General features: G+C 40.6%; 1 protein-coding gene across 3 annotated transcripts; it reads left to right on the plus strand.

Moving 5' to 3' along the window:
• The first annotated feature begins 996 nt into the window (after positions 1 to 996).
• On the plus strand, positions 997 to 17,012 carry rfx1b (regulatory factor X, 1b (influences HLA class II expression)). Of its 3 annotated transcripts, none has more exons than XM_073472236.1 (18): positions 997 to 1,149; positions 2,421 to 2,783; positions 7,130 to 7,227; positions 7,332 to 7,424; positions 10,074 to 10,144; positions 10,330 to 10,639; positions 10,738 to 10,919; positions 11,024 to 11,143; positions 11,341 to 11,462; positions 11,608 to 11,726; positions 12,083 to 12,186; positions 12,266 to 12,417; positions 12,639 to 12,736; positions 13,419 to 13,568; positions 13,678 to 13,889; positions 13,980 to 14,133; positions 14,227 to 14,272; positions 15,094 to 17,012. In XM_073472236.1, the coding sequence occupies exons 2-18, from the start codon at positions 2,450 to 2,452 to the stop codon at positions 15,267 to 15,269; spliced, it is 2,541 nt and encodes an 846-aa protein (XP_073328337.1). In that variant the 5' UTR covers positions 997 to 1,149; positions 2,421 to 2,449; the 3' UTR covers positions 15,270 to 17,012. The 3 variants fall into 3 exon arrangements, with proteins under 3 accessions (XP_073328337.1, XP_073328355.1, XP_073328346.1); XM_073472254.1 differs by having other exon boundaries at positions 1,000 to 1,149; positions 7,335 to 7,424; XM_073472245.1 differs by having other exon boundaries at positions 1,055 to 1,090.
• The last annotated feature ends 447 nt before the right edge of the window (positions 17,013 to 17,459 follow it).

Here is a 17,459-nt window from a genome sequence, read left to right on the forward strand (position 1 = left end):
CACAGGATATTTACAAAATACAATAAGATATTTATTTATTTTTTAAGATATTTATAAGTGTTCAGGTAGGGCTTGAGTTAAACAGTCTGATGGCTGCTAAACTAACCAGCTCTGCTGCTACCCTAGCTAGCTAACAAGATTTAATTTTGGGCATCCACACACTTTACATATATTATAAATTGTATCAGATAGTCTGTCAATGCAACTTGTAAACGGTGATTTTGCTATTCTTTTCTGTACATGCAACAACTATTGCATGTCTGTCCGTCATGCAAGAGGGATCCTCCGCTGTGGCTTTTCCTGAGGTTTCTTCCATCTTCTCCCCCTTCTTGATTTTGGCAGGCAACATTACCTTAAGATTTATCAGCAAAGTAGCGAACAACATTTTATAGAGCAATGTTGAACTCAAAATACATTACCTTGTTGCTCATTAGCTGCCATTACAATGCCCCAACTTGATACTTTTTGACAAAAAAGGCCTACTTTAACACCACCTCTGCTACTTTGATGTTTTATTTGGTGAGAGATGAACGCTTATGTCCTAAATATTGAGGGGGATGTGTCCCCTGCAACCCCCCTGAAATCTACGCCCATGACTATGGTGGTCACAACATGTGACACACACGCACACACACACTACAGAGAAATTTCAACTGGTTATATCGTTGTGACTCAAATCAATTGTGAACTTCTGAATGTTGTACTTTAGTAGTTACTCATATGAGCATATAGAAGAAGCAGAGGCAAGCGGCGGTAGAAACACTTTATGAGACATGAATGAAGTGAAGGACGCGACATCCCACGGGTTTCCATCCTGCTTGACATTCTGAGCTATCAGAAAAGTAACAGAAGAAGTGGTCATTTGACGTCGGGCTCTGGAGAAGGTGACAGACACGCCCTGTCTACCAATCAACGATCGGTTATTTCACACGACGCTGCAACCACCTCCCAAGTAAGCCAATCACCATTTAGTGTAGGGCGGAGCGATGACGAGAGGGTAGCAACAGTTGCCCCGGTGAAGGCATGAAGGCGCCATAGTCACGGTAGTCCTGGCGACAAGAACCAAGCAACGGGAGTCAACAATAACAACGTAAATCTAAAGAAAAAACTTGAACGACTTAAAAAGGACAATACTGGGATAAACTAGAGGTGAAAAAGTCAAATATATAAGAATTATCATTTCATTTTGTCTTAATTATTTACGTGTGCTTCTTGTTTGTACAGTCGTTGAAAGTGGTCGCGTGTGTTGGTGATGATGAAAGTGGTCGCGAGCTTCTTTCCTAACGTTGTTATGGCGATGTCAGATCTTTGATAAGAGCACAAGATGGCGGCTGTGTTGTAGTGCCAATCGTACTTTCTTTGCTAATTTGTCAGAATCTTCAGGGTGTTTCTTGCGGTTTCGATTACCGTGCAGTCGTATTGAGACGCCACTGGTGGCGTGGCTATACATTTATCGACTGTCTGACATGAAGTAACAGGCAACTGGCTAGCTCGCTCTAACGTCACAACCCAACGTGAGCGGCTGCTAGCTGGGGAAGCTAAACACTCGCTTTCTTAACTCACTTTTAAAGCGAGCTATCCAGAAACATTAGAGGCAGAGAAGAAGACGAAAGTGTTCACGCTACTAAATCGTTTATCAGTACTAACTTAAATGCTGGGATATGATTTTAGTGTGTTTCACAATCTTTTTGTGACTTTGAAAAAGTTTTTGGGCTGACATTGCAGGCAGGTCACTCCCGTGGACACGGTGTGCAGCGGATGATCATCTGATTGTCTTGTTTGCCGTGTTGATTCACGCAGGAGTGGCTTATCTTCCAGTGGGATGGCCTAACGTCCTGACTGACAGTGGGTCCAATGATTAATATGACTGTATTTACAGATCGTAATATCTCGGGATGTCCAGGGTCGTATTTTTCTCATCTTTAGTTAGTCGTCAGATTTTAAAAAAAAATCTCACTTGAAACACCATGTCAGTCAGTAAACCGTATTTTGGATATTGAATCCATTGCTGTATTTACGGTGCTTATGATCGCACTGTGTCTCATACTGAATCAAACAGGAAAAGCCCTAGACTACTGCCTAGTCTCAGACAAAAGCCCTACTTCCTCCTCTGGTTTGTGTTCGACACACTCACACACATGAGTTTCTGTGTGGCCAATAAAGAGAATAATCATCAGGGTTATTTTCAGGATTTTCACGTTTTCAAGGAATTTGCCTTGCTATATTGGTGCACAACAATAAACATAGTTTGAGAAAAAAATAGAAGGAAAGATGAAAGTTGACAATAAAAGCTGAAAAAATATATTATAGAAATATTTAAATCAAAGATAATATGATAAATATAAGTGTTATTCAGGAGAAATACTATTTCAACACGTGTGTTCCTTCCATTAACGAGTGCCGTCTCTTTTTATCCACAGAGAACTAGTTACTCAAAGCATTGGTTGCCATGGCAACTTCTGGATACTCAGAGGACCTTTCGCCTCAGCAGGCCAACACAGTAACCATAGCAACACCTGCTGCCACCACACCCTCCTCGGCAAAGACGGCACACTTCCTGTCCGAGATCCCACCAACCTCTGGAAACATTGCTTCGGCTAACCAATCAGCCGCTGCCTCAAAAACAGGACAGGATGCACTTTGTTCTCAAGCACCACCCACCCAGGCCCAGAGTCAGAAGGCTGTGGTTCTGACCACTCCCACGCAGCACTACGTAGCTCCTGAAATCCAGAAGAGTAATGGTCAGGGCAGTTCGCCTCAGTACATCATAGTGACTGTTACAGGTGAGAGACTCGTGAATGACTGTCACACACACACACACACTATTTAGGCTGCACGAGGGCATGATATGACGTGCAGGCTGAGCAAGCTTAAGCTTGACCAGCAAGTCTGGATCGAGGGTGTGAGCAACAGGCTGGATCCCTGCCAGTTTGTCTGGTAAGAAACAGTAGTGATGGATTCTAGTTACCAAACAGTGCAGAGTATTTTGTTGCCAGACCCCATCAGGGTAAAATTTCTTGCATTTTTTGACAAGCGGTAGGGCTGCACAATATATTGTTTCAGCATCAATATCGCAATGTGCACGTGTGCAATAATCACATCGCAGGAAGTGCAATGTCAAGTATAAGAGGCACAAGTCTACACGAAGTGGCTAGGCTAGAAACAATGTTTACGTAGTCTGATGCAGGCCACCAAAAAACGACATGCATAGTATGATTTGGTCTCATCTTGAGACTGCAGATCAACTCCATAACAAATGTGTTATGACCCACTAAAGTTACACAGAAACACCAACACAAGACACTAGGGATGCTCCGATCAGGGTTTTTTGCCCCCGATACGAGTCCGAGTCCTTTGATTTTTGAGTATCTGCCGATACCGAGTCCCGATCCGATACTCTTATAATACATTTAAAATATTAAAAAGATCGAAGAAAACTATCCAAGGTGTCCCTTATTTTTTATTATATTTTAATACAACACTTTAATAAGTGTTTGTTTTTCAAGTGTCGAATTAAGTTTGTGGTATTAAACGAAGCTTTGTCCTTACCACCCCTCGATATCCCAAATTTACATATCTGACAGTTTGCAACTGCATCGTTCTCGTCACTCACTTTAAAATACTTCCACACAGCAGACATGGTGCTCCACAACTCGCCACTCCGCTTCAAAACAAACTGGCGTGCTGGTCTTCTGCGCATGCGCATGTCGTAAACGGTGGTAGTAAATACTCATTTTTATTTTTTTTATTTTGAATCACCAATAGCCCATATATCAACAATCTAATACAAATAATGACTAAATAAATATATATAAAACCGATCTCTGATTGGGTCGTAACGTCCGAGTCCCGATCGAGTCTTCAGTGGCGTGATCGGCCCCGATTTCCGAGTCACGTGATCGGATCGGTACAACCCTACAAGACACAATTCAAGTAGAGGTTTTTGTCTGGCAGGAGTCTGTGTGATCAGTAAACCCTAATGTTTACATTGACGTAAATAGTAAATATGTAACTTTTTAAATTTTAACAAGCACCGGGACTATGAGCTGCTTATTACAGGAATTCACAGACTCAAAGGCAAAGTAGAGTTATTCAAATCCACTAGTGAAAATTCTTGTTATTTAAATTTTGCAAAAAAACAAATATGAAAATGACAATTTTTTCTAATATTGTGCATACCTAACTGACTGTATAAAGAAATGAACCCAAAGCATTATCAAATAGTGATGAGACAATTAATCCATCAGCAAATCAACAGAAAATTGTCAACAGTTATGATAATAGTGTAATTTTCTGCCTTCCTCTGCTTCAGTTATTGTAAACTGAATATCTTTAGGTTTTGGATTTTTGGTTGGACATAATTAATAAATTTGATGTCACCTTGGTGTTATCACCCTTTTCATTACACTTTATAGACTAATAATTAGCCGATCCATTGATTTTACTCGAAAAATACTGTAACTAGCACCACAAGTCAATAACCTATAATAATATAATAGCACGGTAATCAGTTCATCCCATATTAATTGACCTAGGTAATCATTTTAACACTTAAATGAGCATCAAATGCACAGCCATGTTCTTTCTCTATATTCCAAGCCTAGATTTCACTTGCTCATCAGCACAGCAGGACTTTAAAGACGGTTGTTGTGCATAGTTTGGAGCTGGTCAAAAATTCCAGTGAGATTGACAGACATATCAGAAAATATCAAACTACATTTGTGCATACATCTGCATATGATTGCTTATAGTTATGGTGATGGTGTTTGTTAGTTCAGATTTCTTGGTCATGTAGGTTGCAGCTATTCATTCCATCTTTAAAACCATCTGATATGATGGCTAGAATCAAGTGAAGTGGAGATCTACTGTAAGGCCCACGAGGATCAAAAACCACCAATGTAGTTTGCCTGTCTGGTTGGGTAGTGCATATATTATGAGGACTAAATAAGCTGATGGACTTGGTTGCTAGGCTGCAGAGTCTCAAACGTGGGAGCTGATGGATGAAACCTGATGAAACCTTCTCTTGTACTGTGCTGCTTTTGCTGTCAAAGAGTTGGTGGTACATTGTTTTTTATGACATGGCTTTAAGTTCACAACTCCTGCAGTGTTACAAAAGAAAAAAATAGATAAGCCAGTATCTACTGTATTTAATGTAGTATATGGGTATGAAGCTTTTTCAAGATAAAAGTTCCAAACAATTTTGGCCATTGCCTTTTCAAAACATATCCCGAATAAAGAAACAAATGCTCAGTCATAGAGAAATCTGATAATATTTTAAATTGTGCTTTTAACCAGTGGCAATGAGAGAGAACTGACCCCAACACTGGTATGTTTATTTTAGGGCTGTCTATTCGTAGATCTTTTTGCCTGCTGGTATCAAGTAACACTGTGCACTCTCACCCAGAGAGCGAGACTCACAGGCCCAGGGCTTGTCTCATTCTCATGAAGTAGGAAAACTAAGTTAGCCGAATAACTGCGCTTAGTAAAACCTGGCATTCCCTCATGTCTTGAACATGGACTGCAGTAAAATGAGCTCGGTTTCTTACTTAGCAACACTGCTTCCTGTAAGAGTGTACACTGACGCTATGGTACTTTCACATTTGGTACTAGGCTAGAATGAGTAAGAAGCTGCATTCTTTTTTTGATAAAGGTAAAATGTGTGACTGAAGAGTATAATAATGAAGTGCTGTAGTGCTGCCCTGGTCTACAAAACATGTTCTGTAGATGCAAGAAAACATGTTTGTCAGGCACAGACCTCAACAAATGTCACATCAGCGTTATTTTAACACTATTTTTTTAACACATTTTAACAGTTTTCTTAGTAAAAATTAAAATTGTGATGCAAAAACAATCACTTACACTTATGATGATCATGTCGCAAAAGCAATATCTGTAAAAAAAAATAAATAAAAAAAGTATATCGTGCAGCCTTGTGCACAGGCAAAAGGTTTTAATACATAACCTTTCTTTTGGACATCACAAAACAGAATCGGAACATATCAAAAGGAAAATGAATGTTTTTCTGTTCAGCCAAGACTTCATAATATCAGTAACTGTAAGAGGAAAATTTCTTCTAAATATTAATTAATTTTGCAGCAGAGATTGTGTGGAAGCTGTTCGGATGGTAGCCCAATCTATTTTAAGTAAGAGCACACTTTGCGGACATTAAAAAAAAATCTTCTAATTTACGTTTACTACATAGTTGGGGCTAAATCTGGGATTATTTTCATGATCATTTACAAATCTTGTTAATATTAATTCCCTATTTCATCTGTCAAATGTCAGGAAAACACAAATGTCCATCACTGTTTCCCGGAGCCCATATTGATGTCTTAACATTGCCTTTTTGGCTCTTGTATCTAACAAATTTTAAATGGTAAATGAGAGAGAAATGAGAAACGATAAAATTGCAAACGATCCTGTCTTAATTTGTAACAAACCAAATTACTATCTTTTACTGTTTATTGCTGAATCCTCAATGGTTAGTGTTTGTTGTTGAACTCTGGAATCTTTATTTTTCGTGAATATTATTTGAACTTGCTTAACTCTAACCTCCAAAAGTCATCAGAATAAAGTGAAGCTGCTGTTGTAAAATACCCCTCTTAAAAAAATATCTTCAGAGCATAAAAACAATCATCTGCTTATCTTTACAAATCCAGATACGATAGTCTAATAAATGGCATAACCGGGCAGTGCAAACAGTTACCTCACATGAAGGGTACAAGGAAGTGAACATTACGCTCACCCCCGTCCACCCTCTGTCCTCTGTTTTCTCCCTCTATCCATCATCCCTCATGTAACTCTCATTTCCCTCTCTCATCTGATCTGCATGTTTACAAGATGGGGTGATTTCTCTCTCCATCTGGGGAGATTAGCTGTCCAAGGCTGTCCTCCTGCATGCAAGATATAAAAATGAAAGGAGAGTTGGACAGACACTCATCCTCCTCCCCACTATCAGTCTCTCCTGAGCTGAACAAAATAATAAAAACTTTGTTGCAGGATGTTCTGCGGTGGTTTTTATTACGATTTGGAAGCAGTATGTCGTGAGTACTCAACTTGTGGTAAGGGTGGCTGGCCTTTTTTGTTTATATTTGTTCAATCATCTGACGAAACTTCTTTCCATCCACAGAGGGCTCCGTTCACTCCAACGACAGCCTGTCAGACTCCAGCCCATCTGCCCCTGGCGTTCCAACTCAGGTGGTCCAACCAGTGCAGACCACCCAGCAGGTAAGATGCACACAAACCGCATGGATTTGTTTTTTAGCCACGTGGGAGCAAGTCACAACTGATGGCTGAACAGTTTTATCTGACACTGTGGCTTTACTCATCAGCAGAGGTCAGTGTTGCAAGCGGTGTCGCAGGCGGCCAAGAGGATTCAGACTGGCCACATCAACAACCTGCAGTCTGTGCACATCAACCAGGAGGTAAATACACACACACAAAACATTTCCTGTTTCCATGCAAGATCATATATAATAAATACATTGAGTTAGGGAAATGGGATTATGCATGCATCAGTCACAGCTTTGTCCAGCAGAGAGAAAGAGAGGGATTTAGGATGCATATTTATTATTTATTTATTATCTATTTACATACCTCACGTTTCATCACTCACTCTCACTACAGCCTTCTCAGGCTGACTGAGATGTACCTAAACACTGAACTCATGTTGTTTACCTGTGTGAGTGAATGAGCTGTTTTGACCAACACTAACATTTGTCTTTAATGGAAGAATACATCCTTGCCTCTTCATTGTTTTCCAAGGTGTATTCCTCAATTCCCGTCTTCAAACTATCGCATCTACCATGACATAAAGTCAACAACTTCTATACATGTATGATAATAATGAGCTGTCAGACATTATTTCAGTAATGCTGTTGATGAGTGCTATTTAAAGGAAATTGGTTGATATTTATTTGTCAAGTTTCACTCTCTGCTTGCTGCTGTTTGTTTTTTAGCTGGATGTCTTTTAAAGGGGCTTTGAGGAACTTCTGTGTTGTGCTGGAAGCCTCCCGTTTAATGTTAGTGGACTGCATTTCTAAACTAACGTTAGCTACTGTTGCTCTCTATTAGCAGAGCAGAGACAGGCACTCGAGAATGTGCATAAAGTCGAAATCCGACCCAAGTACTTCACAAAGAAATCCAAAGTCCAGAAGCATTAAACATCTGAAACAAATCGTCCACACCGAGAGAGACAGGGAAGGCCTAATTTTTCACGTCACGTTAAAATCTACTCAAATCTTACCAATAAAAAAGTGATAAATACATGTATATTATTACATAGAGCCCCCTTTAAAGATTAAGCTAACCTAATCTATAGTTTTGTATCTGTGCAACTGATTAGTACATGAACCCACAGGGAATAAAATCATACATCTGTGGGGGGTCACTTATACATTGCCAACAAGCATTACTTTACTTTGGTAAAAGTGAAAGTCACCCATACAAATAGCACTTGAGTAAAAGTCTTAAAGGTGCAGTATGTAAGAATCGGCCACCTATCAAGTTCATACTAAAGACAAACACTGGGCAGCATATCACCTGAATAAACGCTTACTGCTGCTAACTGTAGCTGCCACTAGCTTGTTAGCTTAGTTAGCCGTGCAGCTAGCAGTTCGGACTTCTCAGGGACCAGAGGAGTGTTAGTGTTTAAACCACTAGTAGTGTTTTTGGACTGGGGCGGGCCAGGGCTAGCTGGTTAGCAGGCTAACATCTCTGCAACAAAATACACAGACATCATAATTTTAACACAGCTATTTCTTTACACAAAATTTGTACATACTGGTAAAATAAAAGAATTTTAAAATGCAGTAGTTTGGCTCTGATGCAGCATGTAATCTGTAAAGTAGCTAAAGTTATCCAATAAATATAGTGGAGTGTAAGTACAGTATTTTTCTTCAAAATGTGTTGGAGTGGAAGTAGAAAGTAACAGAAAGAGGAAATACTCAAGTAAAGTACCAGTTATCTCAGAATTGTAGAATTATAGTACTTGAGTAAATGTACTTAGTTACATTCCATCACTGCTTACATTCGTCATATAAACAGACTTAAAGAAGGATATTTGCCACAAGAACTATGCAACATATTCTCTTGTGAATGACTTCACCACCAAGCCACTATGGGTTCCAGTAGAATGTTGCGCAAAACTACTACATGTACCACCAGTCAATATTATCTTTATAAAATATATTCAATAGAAAGTCCTGTAGGTTATTTTTTTAAAAAACACAAAACTCAGATTATAACCCAAACCCTGCCCTTAACTGTGCAGTTAACTTAACTTGGATGGAGCATTTTAGCATCTTTCAGTGCATTTTTTTTGTTTTTACATCTGCCAACTTCATTATTTGAGTTCAAATCTCACCACTCTGATTTGTGCTGCTCTGAGCAGCACCAGTCAGCTTTTGCTCCTAAAAAAAGCTCTAGAAATCCATTACACGCTACTAGAAATGGGTCCCGAAACCCGGTAATAAACAGGGACTTAATTATGAAATACCATAGTATTGATAAGCTCTTTTATCAGTTTATCGGTCATTTTATTTACATTTAGGTCTGTTTCCACTGAGATATTGAGTTTCTGTGTAAATATTACTATTGTTGCTCTAGAAACAACATAGTTATGTTTAAAACATTTGGTTCTATTCCTGCTTTGAGTTTAGTCTTTTGTTTTTCTTTTACAATAATGTATTAAATGTATTAAATTATTTTGAACCGATAGGAATACAGATAAAGCGAACCGAATTTATGAAGAATAGAACTACGATAAAATCCTAACGATAATCATCGCTATATAGTGAATAGATGGTGAACATAGTGAAGCATTAAGCAACTAAAAGCCAGATATCACCCACAAGAGTTGGTGGAGACCAAAAACAGAGCCAAAGGGAGAGTGGATGTTAGATTTACATTCATCAAATAGACACAAACATGCCTTGTCATAACAGCTTAATATGGTAATAATATGTTAATAATATGTAATATTGTGTTTACAGCTTGTTTTGTTGCCCCCAGGTGTAAAAAAAAAAAAATCAACGAAGGCAGCTTTAAGTCTCCTGTTTGCCTGGTTTTTACAGGTGGAGCATGTGTACTCTGGCCAGGTGTATGTGGATGGAGGAGGAGACACAACATTTACCACCTCCACAATGTGAGTAGAGTGGAACCTGCTGCATATCTCATGTCCACACACACCTTGCAACTTTCCTGTCACACAACTGTGCTTACCGTGCATTTATATGTTGTAAATGCAATGTGCAATGTGTGTGTGTGTGTGTGTGTGTATGTGTGTGTGCGTGTGCGCGTGCGTGCGTGTACATGTCTTTTCCTGTCCAGTCGATCAAGCACCTACCCTTTCTCGGACTCGCCCCTCTACTCCCAGACCCCTCCTGCCTCCACCTCCACCTACTACGAGGCCACACCCAGCTCTGAGTCAGACATCACCAGCTCCGTGACCTCGCAGCCAGTTTCTGTGGCAACAGCAGGAGCCAATAGCGGGGGAGCTGCTGCGGGCGGAGGGGGCTATGTCATTCAGGGAGGTTATGTGTTAGGAGGAGGAGGAGGGGGAGGAGCAGCAGCAGCCGCAGCAGCAGGTGGAGGAGGACAGAGTTACTCCAGCCCTAACTCTCGTGCCCCCCCTGCTACTGTGAGTACTTAAGTTCAAAGTGAAAAATGGTTATTGGTTGATGATCTAAAACATGACAGTTCAGAAAATCTAATTCTGTGACTGGCCGCGTCCTCCAGGTGCAGTGGCTGTGTGATAACTATGAGGGGGCGGAGGGGGTGAGCTTACCTCGCTGCACCCTCTACTACCACTACCTGCTGCACTGCCAGGAGCAGAAACTAGAACCTGTTAATGCTGCGTCCTTTGGCAAACTCATCAGGTCTGTCTTCATGGGGCTACGTACACGGAGATTAGGGACCAGGTATACACACACACACACACACACACACACACACAGATACACACGCATTGGTTTTGCATGACTATCTAAGGGCTTTGTCATAACTTTTCATGTGTGTGTTACAGAGGGAACTCTAAGTACCACTACTATGGTCTGAGGATCAAATCTGGTTCCCCTCTGCTCAGACTAATGGATGAACAGCAGCACATGGCGATGAGGCAGCAGCCTTTCTCACAGAAAAACAGGTATCCACATGTGGCCCTGTAGCTGTGGTCGAAATCTCTACACACACAAACACACAGACATATTGTTGTGTCTTTGTCTACAAGATCATACAACAACATGTAACAGCTGATTTGCTTAGGATGTTACTGCAGCCTGTGCAGTAGTGCTGCAACTCTTTCTCTACGTGTCCCTGATTGATGCGTGTTTTGTCCAACAGGCTAAAGCCAGTTCAGAAAACACAGGGGCTCACTAATGGCACATCAGGTGGGATAGGGCAGCAACAGGCGACTGCACTCTGTGATATTTCGGCGCAGGTGCAGCAGTATCAGCAGTTTCTGGGTGAGCAACACCGACTGTTCAACATTATTTCTTGCAATACAGAGTCTATCATTTTACAAATATATGTAACAGAAGTGAGATGGAATGATTGGTCTGACACGTGAAATTCCTGTTACTATTTGCTCTGTTGCTGTATCTTGTGTAGAGGCATCAAGGCCGCTGCCTGACTTTGTGGACATTGATCTCCAAGATCGAACTCTGCCCGATGGGATCCTTTTAGAACACCTCAAGGCCTTTCAGACTCTCTACAAAGAACACTGTGAGGTAGGCACTCATGGACAAAGACTGCACATGCACGCTTATTATAATAGATACATGGTCCTTGATGTATTTGTCAAAACCGTGCTTTAATAACAGACAGCTCTCTGATGTCAAAGTTGAAGTGAACTTGTTGTATAACACATAAATGTTAAAGGATGAGTTCAACCAAAAATGAAAATGAAGTCATCTGTGAACTATGAACTTAAATGACTGAAGTTTCATTTTTGGATGAACTTGTCCTGTAAGTGCAAAAAGACACTATAGTGGAACTAATCATTTTCCTCCATGAAAATGTCATCAGTCATGACACCATAAGCATGACAGCGACGCCCCTGTGATATTATGTGTGATCCCCATAGGCCATTTTGGACGTCATGGTCAACCTTCAGTTCACTCTTGTGGAGACACTGTGGAAATCCTTCTGGAGGTTCAGCCAGAGCATTGACACAGAATCACTCAACCTGTAAGTGTCACCAACACACTCCAACAATCGGATGATTGAAATACCCCTACAGAGTGTGATGGTCTGTCCTCTCCTCCAGGCACAATGAGTCAGAGAAGCGTCTGCCCAAATCGTGTCTGGTGGTGCTGTGCAAGTTCGAGCCGGTGCTGCAGTGGACGAGAGAGTGCGACAACCTGCTCTACCAGACTCTGGTGGAGATGCTCATCCCTGATGTACTGAGACCCATCCCTAGTAAGTTTGTAAGGCTGGAAAGAGGCCTGTATACAAAACTGTTTGGTGAGGCAATCAAGACTGATTTGCAGTACACCTGCCTGAAAAGGTTTTCTGAATAGATTTTTAAATCCGGGGGGCAAATTCAGGGTTTTACGTTCAGTTACACACCTGTACCAAAATATAATGCAAACCCTTTCTCTCTCGTTCTCCTCTCTACATCACCATCTTTCCTCTCCCAGGTGCCTTAACTCAGGCCATCCGTAACTTCGCCAAAAGTCTGGAGAACTGGTTGACAGGTGCCATGATGAACATCCCAGAAGAGATGGTTCGCATAAAGGTATTGTATGATAATTTATCTTATAAAGTGACCTTTTTAAAAATATATTTGATTGGTTCTCATTGTATCCTTGTCGTGTCTTAGTGTGCATCATCAGTGTCATTATTATCGGCCGATAAAGGCTTTAAAATGTCATATCGGCATCGGTCAGAAATGAACATTTCTGTTAAAACAACAGGCCAGTAACATGGTGCTTTAATCATTTGCATGCATAGTGAGCCGTTGACCAGGTGGTTTTCATATTTATATGATTTTGATACATTTTCTCATAATTGGAGTACCAGGATTGTCACTGGTTTTTGAAATTTTCAAATTTTTCAAAGTTCTGTTACTGCTAGAGACTTGATGTTCCAACAGAATGCCTCAGGAATGAGTCCTAAAACCATGAAAAATGTTCACATTCTTGCACTTGGGTTTTCCTTTAAATATCTGAAATATGGTCTTTACAACTTTTAGATTTATTAATTTATAGTTCAGTGTGTATGGTAAAGTGTATTTTGATGCTTAGTGGTGGTGACGCTGAAGTGATGTGACTGCAGTGTATTTTGGTTATAGCCTTACATTAGCTTTTTACTTCTGGTGATTGCATTTACTTGTTTTCCAGTGATCAGAAAACCCAACATGTATTTTAGCTACAACTGTAAACTGGACCTTATCGTGCCTCCTTCCTTCTTTCCTTCAGGTGGTGTGTGTAGGCTCGTTCTCCCAGACGCTGCGCCGCTACACCAGCCTGAACCACCTGGCCCAAGCTGCTCGAGCCGTCCTCCAGAACTCAGCCCAGATCAACCAGATGCTCTCAGACCTCAACCGGGTTGATTTCACTAACGTACAGGTTTGTACTGCTTTCTCCTTCCTCTCTCCCTTTCAGTCTATTACTTTGAATGGGTGTTTTAGTTGAACTAGAGCAGAACTATGACGCTGTCCACCTTTGTCCCCCTCAGGAGCAGGCATCCTGGGTGTGTCAATGTGAAGACCGTGTGGTGCAGCGGCTGGAGCAAGACTTTAAAATGACTCTGCAGCAGCAAAACTCTCTGGAGCAGTGGGCTACATGGCTGGATAGTGTTGTCACTCAGGCACTTAAGCCCTATGAGCAAAACCCTGTCGCCCTCCCAAAGGCTGCCAAGGTCTTCCTGCTCAACTGGTCCTTCTATAGGTGAGGGGCTAAGGAAAAACATGATAAAGATAAGAATGTTTGGTTTTATGTGAAAGATAATTTTCTATTTCTTCACTGCTTTCTCACCAGTTCTATGGTAATCCGTGACCTGACTCTGCGCAGTGCTGCCAGTTTTGGCTCTTTTCACCTGATCCGCTTGCTGTATGATGAGTACATGTACTACCTGATCGAACACAGAGTGGCCCAGGCTAAAGGAGTGACGCCCATTGCAGTCATGGGAGAAGTATGTGTTCACATAGAGCCACTCGCATATTTCAGTCTGCACTTGATGATACATGTTTGTAAACGTCCCATCTGTACTCTGTGTGTGTTTCAGTTTGCCAGCACAATCAAGAGCCGAATCTCACCGGACCCAGAGAAAGGTACTTTCAGTGTGGTAGAAATTTATAATCATAAATGTTTGAATCTTTAAATTCTTTCTGCTTTTACATCTAAGAACTGTTTGACCACATTATAGACACCTTCAATCACTTACATATCAGATGTGAAGGATGAAAATTAAAACATTAAAAAGATGCAATTGTTCCTGAAAATGTTTAAATTTTACGCTGAATCAGTGTCAATGTCAAGACAACACAACAAAAATATATTCAATGCAAGTGTGTGTTTCTCACTGCGCATTTTTAATTTCCCCTCCTGAGTCTCCAAAATAAATCAGAGACCTAAACAATCGGCTAAACGGTGCTTTTTTGATTTAGGATTCAATGTCAATTGTTCAATTTAGTACAGTTTGCTCTGCAACGATTTATATTAAGGTCCTTGTAAATACCATCAGTTAATGGGTAATGACACCCTTGTAAGTCCTAATAAGATGCATATTAATATTAATAGAACTGGAGACGAAATTCAAACTCAGAATTGTAATATTTACAATATTAATGAGGTAATACAAACTCGGAAATATGTTTTTTTAACAAGCTGTTCTCAGAGGAAAGTAAGGTCCCAGAACACTGTTAAAGGTAAAGCTATAAAGGTGGCAGGGTCTGCCAAATATAAACAAATGAAGCATTACCGTTTTCTGTAATTCTCAGTTTAATCAATCCTGTTAAGCATCAGTCAGGGTAGGTCGAAAAGGAAAACATTTTAGCCATGTTTATGCTGTTTTTGGAATCATGTGGACAACAATTCCTCACAAATAGTTTTAAGTTTTGTGCCAAGGACATGTCATGTCTCTGTCTATCAGAAGAAGAAGAGGAGGATGAGGAAGAGGAGAGCGACGATGAGACTGGAGATTTGGTGCTGCAGTCCAGCTCTCTGAGCGCGGTCGACGAGAAAGAGCCGATGGAGCCGCCTGCCAAGCAGCCCAGGACGAGTTTGAATCTGCACACTCTGACTGAGACCCACAGCACACCACCTTAGTCACTCATCACACACACTTGACACAAGTTTAAGTTTAACATCATGTCATCCCATTCTCACGTCATCCTGTGTATGCTTCTGGTTTGCAAACAGATGATGTTTGGTGTTGAGTGTGTGTGTGTGTGTGTGTGTGTGTGTGTGTGTGTGTGTGTGCGTGTGCGTGTGTGTGTGTGTGCGTGTGTGTGTGTGTGTGTGCGTGTGTGTGAGCATGTGAGACAGTTGGAGAGCCCTTTGCCAAATTTGTATTTCGTACTTGTGTGCTGCCGTTCTTTTCCTCTTTGCCTTCACCTGATCATTTACAGCCCTTCGCTCGCTTCTTGTGCCTTCCCTGTCTATCCAGTGGCTGTTGTCAGTAGCCACTCCTCTCCAGCCTAGGCTATACTGTATACAGTATAAATATATATATATATTCTTGATTCCCTCCTGCCCCGCCTTAACCACTGACCTGATTGCTGTGGAGAGATGATAAGACTCCAGTGTTCTTCATTGTACTCTATACTCAAAAATATCACTCACCTTGCCTTTTAAAGCAGTGACTATGCAGGGGAGCTGGACTTTAATGAAATGTCTCAAATTTACATTTTTTAACCTCAGAGTAGCATCTGGAATGATACTGCACCACAGACTTTGTTGGCACTGACAGCTATTTGTTGATGCCATATTTTACTTTTTTATGTGTTTTCCTTATGAATTTGGCCAATTAACTGATACCCCGTGCCTTTGAGAGATTTCTAGCCTGAAAAAGCTTGTATTCTATCTATTCTGTATCGGTGAATTAATAAATGAAGGTCCTGTGAAGTAGTCTTGGTGTTGTTATGAACTTTTATTAGCTGTGAAAAAAGGAAATCCGAGACGGAGACAGTCGAGCCTCGTTGTGATGATTCTGCCCAGTTTGCTGTTCCTCATCCCTTCATACTTTTATGCATTCATCATCCATCCATTCTTTGAAGCTCATAACCTTGCTCACACACACACACACACACACATTCTGGACAGATGGCTACCTGTGCTAGCTGAACAGGCCACAGCACTCAGCTTATCCCACCCAATCAAGCAGCACTTACTGCACTGTATCCATGGAAGCCTTTGTACCAGTCACATGTACCAGCTACAGCTATCTCAAAGTTTTTGTAGTGTGAAAGTAGATGTTTATTTTCTGGGTATCAATGTTGAACCATTTGCAGATAACCTATATTATGTACCTTTTGTGAACTCTGTCATATATCCAAACTATTTGTATGTTGTTAACCATTATTGCCTTAAGAAATATGTCGTGGTGTGTCCACCATCCAGATTATTGAGCTATATTTTTATTGTGATGATGATGATGATGATGATGATGATGATGATGATGACGATGATGGACCAAGCATGTGAATATGATGAACCCTTTCCAAAGAGCACATGCTCAACCTGCAGCCTCTCTGTGTGAGCAGATGTTGGACTGAAAGGAAAAAAAAACAGAAATTATAATGGTAGTAATGGGATGTCGTCTACGATGGTCTGACTTCCCAGACCCCACCAAAGAGCACTTAATAGAGAACATGGGTATATTTACAAAATCTAACTGCAATGTCACAGTTATAAAAATTGTGACTCAGATTCTGATCTTACCTTGTGCTGCTGATCCTTTATAAAATGGGGTCCTCTTTATGTTATTCTGAAGACCTTTGTACTTAAATCTGTGATCAACGTTTGTAGCTTTATTCTCACTGTTAACTAAACGGATGTGATTGCTCCCAACACTTGTGCCCGAATCTTTTTCTTCATGGGACCACCTCTGCTTTTTGTTTGTTCTTTGTTTCTCAGCACAACCACATCACAACCTCTTTGGTTTATTCCCCCTTAATCTGGTATTCCAGTATTGTTCTTACATAGGGTTGGGAAACTCACAAAAGAGATATAGGGAAGAAAAAAAACAAACCCACTGGATTCTATGTGTCATAATGCAACACAATAACATTGTTTGCCTATGAAATGCACCCTTCTGTCAAACCTCAAACCTCCAGTTTAGCAATTAAGTATCTGTTAAAAATGTGTAACAGTTAAAGCAACATACAACAAAAGTTACATAATGTCGCTTTAGCCTTAATGAGATGATCTGGTTTATTTTTTTCAAACTTTAGAAAGCTCCTCGAGAACCACACAATACATGATCTGTTTTTACCAGCTGAGTAGTATTCCTCGTGA

This window comes from Pagrus major, chromosome 1, assembly GCF_040436345.1.
Source record: "Pagrus major chromosome 1, Pma_NU_1.0".
Taxonomy (NCBI): Eukaryota; Metazoa; Chordata; class Actinopteri; order Spariformes; family Sparidae; genus Pagrus; species Pagrus major.